Source organism: Anser brachyrhynchus (assembly GCF_964034855.1).
Source record: "Anser brachyrhynchus genome assembly, chromosome: 2".
In the NCBI taxonomy this organism is placed as follows: Eukaryota; Metazoa; Chordata; class Aves; order Anseriformes; family Anatidae; genus Anser; species Anser brachyrhynchus.
This window is the reverse complement of record NC_137695.1, coordinates 43115052-43130614: the sequence shown is the minus strand read 5'-3', so window position 1 is coordinate 43130614 and position 15563 is coordinate 43115052. Positions and strand designations below refer to the sequence as shown.

Below are 15563 nucleotides of genomic sequence, written 5' to 3'. Positions count from 1 at the left end.
TCTGAGGAAGGAGAGAAAGGACCAGTGTTCAGCCTAAAGAAAAGCTCGGACAGATGCATAGCGGTCTTCAAATATATGTGTTTGCTGTAAAGAGGAAAGGATGAACCGCTCTGCATATTCACTGGGGATAAGAAAAGAAGCGATAGGCTTAAACTGCACAAAGGGAGATGTGGGTTAGACATTAGGAAACACTTTATTATAGCAAGGACAGCAAGCACTATTGCCGATTGCCTGAGGAGCTGGTGGAATCTCCACTGCTGGAAGCCTTTGAGCACAGGTGACACAAACATCCGTCAGCGGTGGCTTAGGTAGTGCTGATCCTGGCCTGAGGCAGAGGAACAGACCAGATGACCTCTTCAGGGCCCTTCCAGTTCTGATGCCTGTCAGACTTTTTCTTTTTTCTTTTTTTTTTTTTCCCCAGCAATCTTGCTAGAGGAAGGAAATCATACCCAAGAAGCAAAACATCTATTCTTTTTATGCCACGAAGTATACTGTTAATAAATCCAATTATGTTTATGATCTTATAATGACACCACTTATGTCATAAAGATCCATCTTTGAAAATACAAATAAATATATCTCTGCCCTACAGTGTAAAAACACAGCATGAACCAAACTTTTACAAAATTCCAACTCACTGTTACATAGCCCCCACTACAATAATATCAAAACAGACTACAACATAAAGAATACCAAACCAAGATGTTTGTCTTTCTCAAATTTTTACCATTTATGCTCTTTACAATGTTTTCACTTCACATTTCTGTATTTTGCAAGTACATCCATGTCTTTTCTTATTTCCACTGGCAATGGGAATAGAAAAGTCTAGATCACACGACAACATGTTTGTGGGAGTGGTTACCAGTCTATGAGCCTGCTTCCACCAGATTCACTGATTCACTCCACCAGCTTTTAGCCACCCAGCTGAAGCATCTATAGTGAGAGCAGCGTGGTCTCAGGCAACCGAGATCAACAGAGACAAATACATTTCGCTGTTCCACAGACTTCATTTATTTATTCAGCACATTTACAGCCCAATTCAAATTCAACTCCATACGCTTGGTTTGTGTTGCCATTTCAGATGGACAAATTTAAGATAAAAGCTGAAAAAATGGTGGAGTTGACCCATGAGAAAACACCTCAGTCTTGTTGTATGGTGGGAACGGGGAAATACAACATTTCTGTTCCTAAAGAAATGTCTTAGCTGGAGTGTGGGACAATGAAGAGTGACCCAGGCTTACTCCAACCTACCTGATCATGGATGACGACTTTTTTTTTTTTTTTTAACCCCTGACATCAGCAAATCAGGCCCCTGTAGCTCCCTTAATCCTAAACCCCAATTTCTTCCTACACCAGGGTCTCATCCCAAACCACCGCTATCCCAAAGCCTATCCTATCTAACCATACTCCTGTTCATCGTAGGACTCTTCTTCCTTGTCAAACCAGCTCAGGGCCCTTTTGATCCACTCAGCCCTTTTGTAGCTCTGTCACTTTGCAAATCCTGCTCTCTCTACAGGTCCCCAGACAGCGCCCTGCCTCCAAAACTCAAGCCTCCCAGTGGCAGGTAAATCCATCTCCTCCTGGCTCTGAAACTGCTGCTCTCACCTCTGTGGGCCTGCACCCCAGGCCTTCTGCACTTGGCCAAACCCATCCTTCCACATGGGTATTCTTCTGTAAAACAAGCTAAACAAAAAACAAACAAACAAAAATCTGGTTCCCAGTGTGATTTTCAAAGAAATATGGTCAGAGTGATGTTATAAAAAAAAAAAAAAACACAAGTCCAACCAAAGTGAATGCATGGTAGTGCCACTTCTGATGATGAACTATATTAGGCTGATGGAGATTTCCAAGACTTGACTGCAATCTTACAACGTACTTTTTTTTCTGAGTAGCTAATGAATGCTGCTGCTGGCATGCAAGAGATAAAGGCACACACTTCTCCAAACACCAGTAACATCTTTGGTACAGCTGACAGGATTTTGAACTTTCTCAAAATTTGCCCACGTATCTTTCTCTCCTGTTTCTCTTCAAACCCTATCTTGCCACCAGTGAGATATTTCTGTATGCAGTGCTTTTAGTAACTCATACTGAAATGCTATCCAGAATGCACTTCTTATGAGAAGAATCCACTTCAGTAGATCCTATTACTCCAAAAGGATTCTGAATATCACTAGTATAAAGTGACAGACATTTTAAAGCAGAGGTTCCCACCATACACTTGACTGCTCTTCAGACTGTTAAATGAATAACCTGAACCAGAAAAAAAATAAACCAGGTTTTGCTTGGGAAAATTTTTGCTTTTATATAGGAAATCAATTTGCATCAATGATGATATCATTCAAATCAGACAGTACTATGTGGTTAGAAGGTAATTTACTTTTCTGCTGAAGCAATTTGATACTTGTTATGATTTGTGATTTTCATTTTGTTTGTTAATGAAAAAAATTAATGAGCAATGTTACTGGAAACAAGACTCAAAGCTTTGGCATTATTAAATATGTTTGCAATATACCGTACATTATGTTGATTGCACTGTTGGAGCCAAGGCCTTGGCAGTCAAGCCACCAGTCAATCATTCAAACAGACAATGAACTCACAGGGCAGACTTTTACACATACCTTTGCACTGATTTGTGTTTTTGTCAAGAATTGCCTTTGTGGATACAATTTTCCCATACCTAGAGAGAAAACAAAGAACAGAAATACATGTTATTGCATTTTAATAACATATATAATTATTTTTGCACATATCCAAGAAAGAGATCTAGTGCTCTTGAAGAATGTTTCCCTGATACTTCTGGAGAGGTTTCTTCTTCCACTGCAGTTCAACAAACACCTTTCGAGTTCATCTGAAAAGCACTGCTCCTTTGCCATAGCCTGTCTACTTCTGGTCGCTGCACTGTACTGCCAGTATAAATGCCAAATACAGGGGAAAGTTTAGGTCATCAGCACTACTAAAGATGCTTCTTTGGTTAAGTTAATTAGGCTTGCTTAAAAATATATTTTCATTTTTAGCTGTCAAACAAGATTAATTTTAATAGAGATGGACCAGATCCAGGATTAACAACAAGGAGGTATGGTCATTTATTTACATGCATGTACACACACACACAGACACAATTGTGCTTGGGTCTGCATTCACACATTCACACACACACCCTAAACAGATAGATTTAGATCTAGATCTAGATTTAGCTTCTGTTTTAGATAGACTGAAGCTTTTGAGGTTTATATGCATCTCCTAGCTCTTTTCCAAGATGAGTGCTAATTCTTACTTTAGTATGTGACACCTCTCATAAGACAGCACTGCACTGCACTGCAACTTGATAGACCTGGCATGATTAAGAGGGAACTTGGGCAGCTACAATTTGTTGCATTAAGCAATTAGACCATAAAACAGCTATTTGTCTTTACCTTGCAGAGGTTTAAACTACAAATGCCAATTTAATGGTCAGTGTCACTAAGAGCTGGTGAAAGATCATAGAAGAGAGCCATTTACAGATGAATATAACACTTCAGGAGTATGAGAAAATTAATTTTATTCCTCAAGTCACTGGTATGTCTTGGTCTCTCTTGGGTGGGAGGAAGGGGAGAAAAGCTTTCTTCTCCCCCTCACCTGCCTCACTGGCTCCCTAGACAGAGCGGATTTTGTGCTCTGCAAGCAGACCCAATGCAACACACCCCCCACCATGACGGGGACATGGGCAGGTAGCTGTGGGGTCTGTTTTGCCACAGCTGGCTCTACTCCAAGAGGAGTGGATACCTAAAGCACGTTTAATGTTAACCATGAGATCACATGCTTTTCTAAGCTCAGGTGTTTTCAGAATTGGGGCCTTCATATTCACTTATGTTCCACTTAGTTTTATAATTCTTCACGGTAATACCTGGAGTTGACTTTGGCCTCAAAGATGTTAGAGCACATATCTCAAGCAGGCACGGCCAAATTCTCTGCCAGTGTGATTTATGGTTGCTCAGTGGGCAGCTTACCCAGCAGGAAGTTTGGCCCGTGCAGTGCATCTTCGTTTATTTGATTTATTTAGATTTAAAATCAAATACATGAAAAACATGCAAAAACATGCCTATCTCGTACGGCAAAGGGCCTCTGACAGATATATGGAGAAAGAATCCAACAAAAATCAGCGGCTAACCCACAACAACCTCAAATAAAACACAACCCCTACCTAAACTTCCGCCAACAAAAACTAACACCCAGCCTCCATTTCAGTTCAGCCACTCCTAATGAATTGATATGTTGTTTCATCCAAGTCATGTGAGAGCTCAAAGTTAACATTTCTTGCCAGCAAAGACAGACATTTGTGGTTCCACTGCTTTTATTACAGATTTCCCAGAGTTATTTGCCGCGTACTGTGATCCTGCACACACTTCGTTACACTGGAGATTTCAGTCTGAGAAGCAATTCTGTTCGGTCCAGAAGCTTCCTCCGGCACATACTGCTAGATGCACACCAACGTGTTTGCAAAACCAGGCGTCTGAGCAGCGAGAGGTGCCACAATAACAAACACCGTTATAGGCAATTAGCCATATGCAGCTGATTTCATCTGCCGCTATAAACCTCGAGCTGTGCCACAATAAAGTCATTGGAATTAATTTGGACACTGTTTTCCTAAATATTTCAAGTAAGTATTTTACAGTAATCAGAACATTAGTTCTGATGAAGAATGTTAGCTTGTGTTTTGCATTAAGTCAGGAATGTATTTTGTTCCTACAAATGTAGTCGTGTTTCTTGCACACACGGAGAGTGGTATCAAGTTATGTTGTCCCTCCAAAGCTGATGTCTCTTCATTTGCGTGAGCCTTAAGTGTGTTTTCATTCACATGGAAGCAACAAACAAGTATTCTTCCATGAGAATGCCCACAGAAATAACTATAAACCACATCACGAGCGACAGCTCCTTTTCTTATATTTAAATAGAAACTACTATAAAATCTAACAGCCTGCACAAACGATATCATTAATGTAAAAAATACTAGGTATGGTTTGCATGTCATGGGAGAACATGAGCACTATCTAATTTCCTCCTGAATTATGGTGCATGAAGGTATTCTTTCAAAGATCTTGAATCAAAAAAAAAAAATTCTGGTCAGTAAAGATAATTGTGGAACTGAGTTCATCTCAATGCCTTATTATCAACCTTTAAACATAATGATTGTATCATTAAAGATAACCTACTGCATCACAGTATCCAAGGTAAGAGAAGTTATGAATCTGTGACACTGTTACCTCAAAAATGTGTCTACTGCACATCTGAACCAAAATTTTTATTCCGAAGGTTCCCAGACAGATGTGTTGTTTTTCATTACATTCTTCCCCATTATTTAAATGTGCAGTAACCTCAAATAAAATTATTTTCATCCTGTTTTTAAAAATCCTTTTAATTCCCTGTATTGAATGATGTTTTTAATGTTTTCTGCATGTAATATTTTTCATTTAAAACCATGTGGTCAGAGACTTGAAAGAGCTTCCATGTCAGGGGCAAACACATACACTAGGACTTCAGCTCATTAAAGAAGGACCCATGCAGTGAAACTATGACTAGGTGTTTTCACTGTTCCTCATAATATATAAGGGCTGACAAGACAATTACAGGATGGACAGGTTAAATTCTGGAGAAGAAGATACTCGTCCAGAAGAGGAAAGTTACCTTTGGAACTCATGGCCACAGAAAGTGCTGGTGCCCCACAAAATGCATCTCTACGGAAAGCTATTAGACGACTTCTAGGCTGTTAGATCTGTCACCAAATTAAACACAACGGCACGTCTGTGGCCCTGGAAGCCACCTAACACTAAAAGCTGGGAGAGGGTGACAGGGAAGTATCATGACATTCAGTCCCCATTTTAACATCAGGCACCTCCCCTTACAACAGCTTAAATAAATTCCTGATCTGACCCAGCCCAGCCATTCTTATATTCCACGAGAACTTGGAGGGGAGAAATAGCTTCTTATGAACATAAAGATCTTTACCACTTCTTGTATATACCAGTTCAGGGCAAAACCATTCAAGTTTCTGATATCCACTGTTAAAATTACAAATGTCACTTAAAAACACTTCACCTACAAATGACAGTAACACATACCTTGTCACACCCTGGGTGGCGGCATTAAGGGGAAACCACACTGTGCTGTGGTCCACAGAGAGAAAAAACTCCCTGGGCAGCATCAAAAAACACTCTCAAGAGCCCCATCCCACTGCACCCCACATTCTCCAACTACTCAGCAGGCTCTAGGAAGATGCAAGCAATGCAGAATAAACCCTGACCATGCATCAGGGCTGCAGTACAAATAGATCACTTCAAGAGCCTTGCAGGCAGGTGGTCGATCAGCACTTACGCTGCAGACAAAGCTCAACCGTTCGTTCCTGGGAAGTTATTTGATAACTGCTGTTAAAATGGAGAGAGTTCCTGGAGGAAGCACTCGAGCTGTAAGCGATACCACTTGCAAGATGCGGGAACCTTTCCCATCGCCTGCACTGATTCCAAACTGATGGGAGAAGTATTTTTATGCTGTCCTTTAAGCCAGCTTTCAGGCTGGCCGTGGCTGGTCCTGTAACACGAAATGGCTGTCGGACCAGACAAGCCATGTCCATCACCCAACTCGGTACCACAGCTATGCCACCCTTCGTGTCCATCCAACCAGGGTGGCAGGCACACAGACACCTACCTATCACCGCTTTTCCCCCATTCTGGTTATTACTCATGTGTTTTAAATAAACGTGAAACTTGTGATTTCAACCCAAGTAACCTCTTCACAGTTTTTCCTTGCTTGGTTAAGCCAAGGGAGATGCCATGCAATTTCCAAGTTGAGAGCTTACTAATTATATCCTTGACATTAGGGTTCACCCAAAGCCCCATGTGTTACTCAAAGCACAATTCACCCAGCTGAAAACAGCTGGAATTTCTATGCATTTAGGTAATATATGCTTTTATCTCCGGGACTTTTGTACCGGGATGAATTTGACCAGCAGTAATTGGATTTAGATAAGCAACTCTGAGACTCTTTCATTCTTGTGAATGAATATATAAATAGCGTAACTGGGTTTATTTTGTTTAAAAGCAGACTCTATTAGGAAAATCATCGATTTCTGTAAAAAAAAAAAAAAAAAAAAAAGAAAAAGCCCACATTATGAAAGCCTAAAATACAGAACGAATTGCTACTATGTTTCTCAGAGCGATGTTATTCCTATAATGCACTCCCACATGCACCGAAGACATCCAAATGCATACAGAGGGGAAATTCACTCAGAAAAAGTTCTCATTTGCATGATCATTTTGGGGGCATTTTATCTACTGCATGACATTTTCAATACTTCTATTCTTTTTTTTCTCCTAAATACAACATGTAGAATTCTATCCATTAACAAAGACTTGGCCGGTTTATTGTTTTTCTGTACATTACTTTTATAATTTTTTGTAAAGGAAAAGTTAAAACCAAACTCTCTTTTTATGCACAGAGATATGAAACAACTAAATTCATACCATTCAGAGCAGCTTCTATTTCACTGACCAGCACATGGCTTGGGGAATAAACAGGGGAGAGTGGTTGCAGACAACCTACAGTGTAGTGGATTAATAAAGACTGTACTTCTGTCCAAGAAAGTACAAGTTTAACTCTCGTCTTCACTTATTTCAGTCTGGCTATCAAGTTTATAAAAATCATTCCCTTGCTGACTGTAATACAAGTCACTACAGCAATTTAGAATAACAACTTGTCTAAGAGTTTCAAAAAGACCAGAAAAAAAGGGGTGTCTCAAATTGTTTGGTTGTAGGTCTAAAATAGCAGCGAACTTTCAGAAGAGCTCCCAAGTCCTTTGTACCAAATTCTAGAAGGCTCAGAGTTGCCCAGCAATTTCTGAAACCTAGACCATGTATTTTTGTTCTTAACAGAGTAAGATGCCATCCAGTTTTAAGCAGAAAATAATGAATATTATAGCATCTATGAGGAGCGAATTTCCTGGAGAATGAAAGCTGATTAACCACTGAAAGAATGCATGTAAATTTAGGAATATTTTCTGGTACAGATATTTACTACTAAGAAAGAATATAGTGATTTGATTCATAAATGGATCTATAGTTCACCATCACACTATGCTGACCAAAAATGTATTTTTCAGAAGAAAAAAAGAAACAAAAAAAAACTATGTGCACATGCCTATGAATGCTATTATTACTTCAGACAAATAAAAGCCAAGACCATATCATTCTCTTGCATAGCAGCTCTGTGTTAGAAGGAAAGAACCTAACAGGTTGTTTCAGAGTATGGATTGAGTCATTTACTCTACAGTACATTTACAGATCATATTCAGAAATCGTGCTTTTAAGGAGAAGATTGAAGCACTATTTAGCTCCAATCACAGGGCTCTTGTACCACTCTGGAGCAGCTATGATCCTTCGGTGCTAGAACACGGAAAACTTGGTTGTAATAGTGAAGGTTGCTTCTTGTAAAATTTTGACAACTTAGAGTGTAAAATACTGCAAATAAACCTCTTTAAATGTGTGTGGAAATACCAAAACTAAAACTATCCCTCTGCTGTTAAAATGCTGGCTTTTCTTTCCAGTGTCTCTAAAATTAAAGCACAGGAAGATGTCTTGCCTTATCTTTACTAGATACAGATGTCTTACATTCAAGTTAGAAAAATATTTACAAGACAATACAGATATTTACTAAGAAGCAGAGAGTCATATTTCCTAATCAAACTAATCTGCCTTCATATTCTTAAGCATTATTAAGAATATTAAGCACATTCTTAAGCACATTCACCTCAAAAAATGTATCGTACAAAAGTGTACAGACTCTGGATACTTACTGTAATTGTTTCCAATACTTGAGAAATTAAGCTAGCTTAAACAGAAGCCAAAGTAAAGGGAATTTAAACATTTACAAAAATTCTGGAAATATAAAGAACTTGGACTCTCAGACCTGTAAGGAGTATATCATTTAGGTAATTCAAAGGTAATGTTTCCTGTAGCCTTGTTCCCTTCCTTGCCAAAGTATAAAAAGATTTTTGTCTGCATGTAAATGGAAATTAAGTGGCTTGATCCAACACTTGCAGAAATCAAAGGCAGTTTTTTCATTGCCTTCAGTAGGTACAAGCTCAAATCCTATTCGCAGCGCTTATAATAAGGCTACAGATTTGTCACGCTCTTGATACCCAGTACAGAATAAAATGCCACTTACCGAAGTGGCACTCCCCATAAAAGCTTGACATTTTACAGCATTTTGTTGTGTTTCATTTTGTTTGTGTTTTTTTTTTTTCACAGTTTATTTCATGCAAGACACTTGGCTCTTACATGCAGCTTTAATTCTAAATACTGTTTATTCTGAATTAGGGCTATCTATTATATTCATATTACATCTGTATGTTTGAATATTGAAGCTACTTAAGACTATTTAAAAATGATTACGTTATTGTATATTGTATTTACATTAAAGTTCTGACATTTATATTTTTGCTTTGATAAAAAGCTATGTTTTTCCCTCACAGTTCTGCCATGACAAATAGCCAGTGTTAATAATTAATTAGCAAAATATTTTACAGTTGCTAAATTAAGTATGGAAAACAAAATTCATGCACAAATTAATAACTGTGATTTCATGCAGAACACTTCAGCCCTTCTTCTGGGCTGTCATTAAATCTTCAACTACTAATTATTGCATATTTGCAAGAATTCAGATGTCTTAAAAAAATAAAATGCAACTGTTGTTTGCAGACACTCAGCAGTGCTGCTAAATTTTCTGTATAATGATAGGATGCATTATTTGGAAGACAGCTTAGGGATCTGAAACCCGTCACAGACAAGATAAACCTGTAGCCTGTCACAAATGATAATGCCAGGCAAACTAATTTTCAAAGAACTGCAGGGGAAAAAAAAAAAAGAAAAAGAAAACCGATCTTTTCTACTCTTAAGACATCTCACATCGGCATTTGAAGAAAAAAAAAAAAGAACAGATCTTCAAACTTGAAGATTCTCCTTTATCCAATGATTTATTATGAATTATGTCAGATATTGTAAAAATACAACTCTCCAACATGTAATTCTTGTGTAGAATTTATTTACTTTGTATGTTCTTGCATGCTGGGATGTCTTGTATCTGATTTCTCATTCACAGTGTTGCTTACTTATGGAGGATTCATTGTGAAATTACAGTTGGTATGAACCAGCATGTCGGCATACCATGATATTAATCTCTCAAGTATTCAATCATTTAACAATAGCCCCATTATTCAAGGGAACTCTGAGCATTCAGTTTGTGCAGATTTTCTGACATTTCACTAAAACAATTTGCTCTTAAAAGAATTATATGACTGCAACATATTGTAAATACATACATACATACATATATATATATATATGTATCAATCAGATGTTACCTCTCTAACAATAGCCAAGAAAAGAACAGGAATTAAAAAGAAAATCAAGAACTCCAGCTACCACCAGGGACCATGAACTCAAACTGATAATTTAAAGCTAAAGCATTTTGTAGAGTTCACACAAAGGCCATCTGAATCAAATGTGTGAGTGAGACTTCTTGAGTTCACAGAGCTCCCATTTCATTATTTACAAATTATAAAATATCAGGTACTTGAGATGTCTTTGGAAACAACTTTGTTCTGAAAAGCATCATTCCTTAGGATTTTTACATTGCAAAATATGTATTTTAGGAACTAATCATAAATTGCTTCTTTTTCTTAAATATTATTTATTTTAATCATTTTATTTTCAGAGCTGGAATGTCACAGTTATGTTTATTTTCCAGAGGCCGAACTTTGACACACGTGATGCACAGGAACACATTTTTCTCTGCCTGAAATTTTCAGGGAGAAGCAATAGGAGCATGATTTTGGAATTTTAAAATCACAAGGACAGAAGCATACACTGTTCACCCAGGACTGGGACAGAATACCTCTGGTTTTGAATTTCTTTGAATTTTATTTAACTTCACCAAGTGTAAGGAGCCCAGATGAACTTAAAGAGGAAATTTTATCACGGTTAAATCATGTTTGTAGGCTGAAATTAATTTTTTTGTGTGTTGTTGTTGCTGTTGTTTTGGAAGGGTGTGGAAAGTCCTCCCTACAGCCCTGATACAGAAAACAACCTGATACAGAAAACAACCTTACACATAACAGTAAGTGCACATTGCCAGTTAGTGCTTTGCTCTCCTCAGGGCGAGGCCTAAAACAGCTACGGTAATTAATTATAACAGCACAAATGTGTTCTTGCTGGTAACTCACCATAATGTCCAGGCCAGAGTCCCAAAGCAAGTATTCTCCGAAAACCTTCTCGAGTCATCGCTTTGTCAAAAATAAAATTTAAACTAGATGAAACTGCCCAGCATGACATACAGATATATAATTTATGAATCATGTTATTTTTCATGGTTTCAAAATGCTTAAAAAAAAGCAGCAAGTAAATGCAGAATTAAATGAAGTCACCTGTTACAAAAATGCATTTACAGGTTTAAAAATGTATTAAGATTAGAGATCTTGTCTATTATATAAATACTTCTTCATCCTTTATTGCCCAAAGAAAGATGAACATAATTCAATGTATTAGCCTCACTATACCAGCCTGCTAAATATCTTTGAAGGGAGGGCTTATTAAAAACTGCACTTCGGATATCTCTTGGTTTCTAGTCATGCGGTGCCATCTTCCAGTGGGCTACCCCAATTTGCACCAACAGAGCAGCTGCCTCATTACTTTCTGTCTTTGAATGTTGAAATTACACTTCAAGATAACATCAAGGGGCAGGGAATAGGGAATAATTAGCACATCTGTAGCTCTCTGCTCATCAGTCATTGGAGAACCAACGAGCCTAAGATGAACAAAATCTGACCGTCAACTCACTCACCCAGGCTTTGTGCCAAATTCTCTTATTGGACGCCTTTGCCACGAGTCTCCTACAGGAGAAAAGCCAATGGTGGCAATTGCTGTGCTCTGCCGTGGTTCAGTTCATACCCACAAACAGCCACTATGGCCCAGAAAGAGGTTAGATAAGCCATGGGATTCACTCAATAAAGACGCTCATTATATACCCAGTATCTTCAGTCTTCAAAAGGGCACTTGGTAGTTCCTGCCTGGATGGAGATCTATAAAAAAGATGTGCTCTGTAACCCATTTTTCTGAAATATACACGTGCAAATCTAGAGGAAGGAGCAAAAATTTAAATATTTTATGAATCTGCTGGGAAATTTTACCCCAGGAACAGAAAGACTCACTGAAAAATACAGTGAGTACATTCTGAAATTTTACCAGTAGCACTGGATTTGGAAGCAAATTAGCTTCAGTCAAGTTTGGGAGCCTTTAGATGCCTTCAGTTAAACTAATTAAAAAAGATATGATCCTCAATCCATATAAAGATGCACATGAAGAACCAAGGCCTCATCTGATTATTGAGCATACTTTGGGAGAATGAGAACTATGATTCACTGAGATAAACCCACAATTCGTCCTGTAACTGGCTAAGGAGTACAGTGATGACAATTCCTGTTGCTCACTAATACACCAAGAAGTTAAGAAATTAACTTTTGGTATTAAAAAATAAAGAAGAAATAAATACATTTGAAATATTCTTCTATTTTGTTTATATATTGTGAGCCTTTGTGATAGACTCAGATGTGTTTTCGAACTTCTCTTTACAGCCACAAAGGAAAGAAACCTATATTTTTTTAAAATAGAAAGCTGAGATTCCCATCTTATCACACGCCTCAGGATCTAAGGGTTTAAGAAACAAATATTGTGAACCTTGCAATAAACTTCTGAGGGTTGGCAACACCAAGGGCAACATCTTCATCAAATATTAGTGAACATCCTCAGCTAGGGAAAAAACACTACTTGGCAGTTGCATGTTTTGGATCCCAGAAAACAACCTTGCAAAAGAAAAATAAAATAAAATAAAATAAAATGATAACAATGAACAAATCCACGCTGCATTCTATTCCCAGCTTTATAAAAAGAGCTGCTGGATTTAAAGATTTATTAAAACCCCAGTGCTGACACCACTCAACTACTGCTATCACACAGATAAATGGCAAGTATATCCCATACGGATAAATAATATTTCAGCAGCCAAAATATAATCTGCCAAATGTGCTGGGTTTAAAAAGGAGTACCACAAAATTTACAATGATCACCTGTATTGGCAAGTAGATTGCTTTTAGTACAGGCCATCAGAAACAATGAAAACACAAAAACAATGGAAGAGGGACATCCAGTCAATCTCAAAGGATTATATTAAATGGGCTTACATCAGGCTGGTGGCCAGTCACTAGTGGGGTTCCCCAGGGCTCCATTTTAGGGCTAGCCAGTTGAGGGAAGGGATCGTCCTGCTCTGCTTTGCCCTGGTGCAGCTTCACCTCAACTGCTGTATGCAGTTTTGGGCATCACAAAACTGTTAGAGAGTGTCCAAAGGAAGGTTACAAAGATGGTGAAGTGTCTAGAGGGGAAGGCGTGTGAGGAGTGGCTGAAGTCACTTGGTTTGTTCAGCCCAGAGAGGAGGAGACCGAGGGGAGGCCTCACGCCATGGGAGTTTTCCCACCCTTTCCCGTTCTGCTATTTGCAAAGAAAGTTCTAAAAAGTCCAACATCTTGAACAAGAAGCCAAAGCAAAATAAAAGGTCTAGTACAGCTATTCATTTACCAGATGCCTCTGCCCTTCGCTTTCTTTGAGCTTGCTCCAGAGACCACTGAGATCAAGAGGAAGACCTATGGGTTTCCCCTCTTCTGCAACTTCTGAGAGCCATTAAGCATTACTCTACATGTAACATTCCATTTTTTCAGACAATTTCTGAAGTTCAGACTTAGGTTTCTTTTTGACTCCCACATTCTCAGGACAACTGCTCCTTTGTTCAAGCTTCCATGTTTATGGGAACATTATCTTATCTCTGGTTTAGCCTTTAATATTGAGCACAGTCTGAAAAGAATCACTGTCTTGTCTGAGATTTAAAGATTTATGTCTGCTTGCATTTTTAAGATACATACACATAAACATACAAACAAGTCTAAGTAAATTTACTCTTACTAGAGCTGTTCTTCAAATGATGATATTTAACACCATTTACAGTTTAGTCCCTGTATCTCCCCTGTGATATCTTTTTTCCAAAATCTATTATAAGAGTAAAACAAGAACATCCATAGGAAAACAAGCTTTCGTGAGCTTGGTTTAAAGTAAGCAAGGTGTAAGTAGCAAGAAATCAACAGAAGAGGGTAAAGCAAACCATTAGGGTATGGCAGAGGACTTCCAAAGCCACTGGGCCACCCGAAATTGAGACACTCAGTACCACAGCCAGGATCTGTGATTTTGAAAACACAAACCTGAAGGAGTGGTGAAAATCAAAAGAAAATGACCCCAGTCTGAATTTCCAAGCACACATGGATGCGGTGAGTAATACAAGGACCTGTCCACACAGACACAGCAGTCCTGCAGGAGAGCATGGAGCAACCTCAGCAAGCTTTAACCTAGGCTCAGGTTTTGCTGTTCGACTCTAAAACCCACAAGCATCTGCAATATATATGCTCCTTCAGGAAGTGAAATGGACAATAGCATTCATATCTTCATAAATTCTGCATAATTGTGCTCCATTTAAAAGTAGAGTGCTTTAGAAACGAATCGCTGTTTGTCTAAACCCCAGGCAGCCTTCTCCCCAACCTCTCCTATGTCTCCTATCCCAGAGCTTCTCAGATGGCCATTCTCTCTCCCACTTTCAAGATCAGCCTGTTTCAGACCTGATCAACTTTGACAGTGGGGAAAAGAAAAAAAAATCCACCTTGTACAGAAAGTCTTTCGTCACTTTTGAAGCCTTTGTATGTGTTAATCCCTGCTCTGTCAGTTTTCTCTCCCTTTCCTCCCCTCCCCTTCAGTGGAAATTTTCTACTCTTTACAAGCCTGGCTCTCTGCAGAAAATTGATTTCCCCTAGGATACAGCCATCCTACTGTTCTGTGTACGGTCATTAATGACCATCCTGTTCTCCACAGAGACAGACACGGTGGCGCTCCTCCCCAGCTCCTTAGCACAGAAAGTGCACAGTGGGAAAATCTGAACATCCTCTGAGCTTAGCCATGTTAAGAGTACATCAGCTCCAGAAAATACCATGCATAACCTCCAAATGAGCTACTAGAAGAATAAAATAACTTGTCAGCTTCCGTCACTCTTTATTTTACTGCACTAGATTTTTTTTTTAATTTCCCCCAAATAACAACCATCATGTAGTTTTCTTTCCCCCATAACCACACAGCAATGAACTGCAAACCAAGGTACATCAGTCCTGCAGTGAGCAGTGTGACTGCAGCTCACATTGGTTTTACTTGGGTTTTCTTTACAAGTAAGGAAAGCATTTCAGCACAGTCTTCCAAACCTGCCTGAAAATGTGAGAAAAGATCTGGGTGCTGCACCTTTTGCTGGTTTAGCTGCTTTACAAGCAGTGAACCTGCTGGCTTTGCAGGAGATCTCTGGGAGATCTGCAATCCCACCTTTGACTGCAGTGAAGTCCCATCTTTGGAGTGACAGACAATTCTTCCCTTGGCTCCTGACTGACTGTTATGCCAATGGGT

General features: G+C 38.7%; 1 protein-coding gene across 24 annotated transcripts in view; it reads right to left on the bottom strand.

Moving 5' to 3' along the window:
• RBMS3 (RNA binding motif single stranded interacting protein 3) overlaps positions 1-15563 on the bottom strand; it is a gene marked incomplete at its 3' end in the record, with an annotated part of 702635 nt that overhangs the window by 318028 nt on the left and 369044 nt on the right. For all 24 annotated transcript variants that reach the window (XM_080580036.1, XM_080580033.1, XM_080580013.1 and 21 more), the window contains one exon: positions 2619-2677. In XM_080580036.1, the coding sequence (XP_080436162.1) occupies positions 2619-2677 (59 nt within the window). The remainder of the gene's footprint in view (positions 1-2618; positions 2678-15563) is intronic.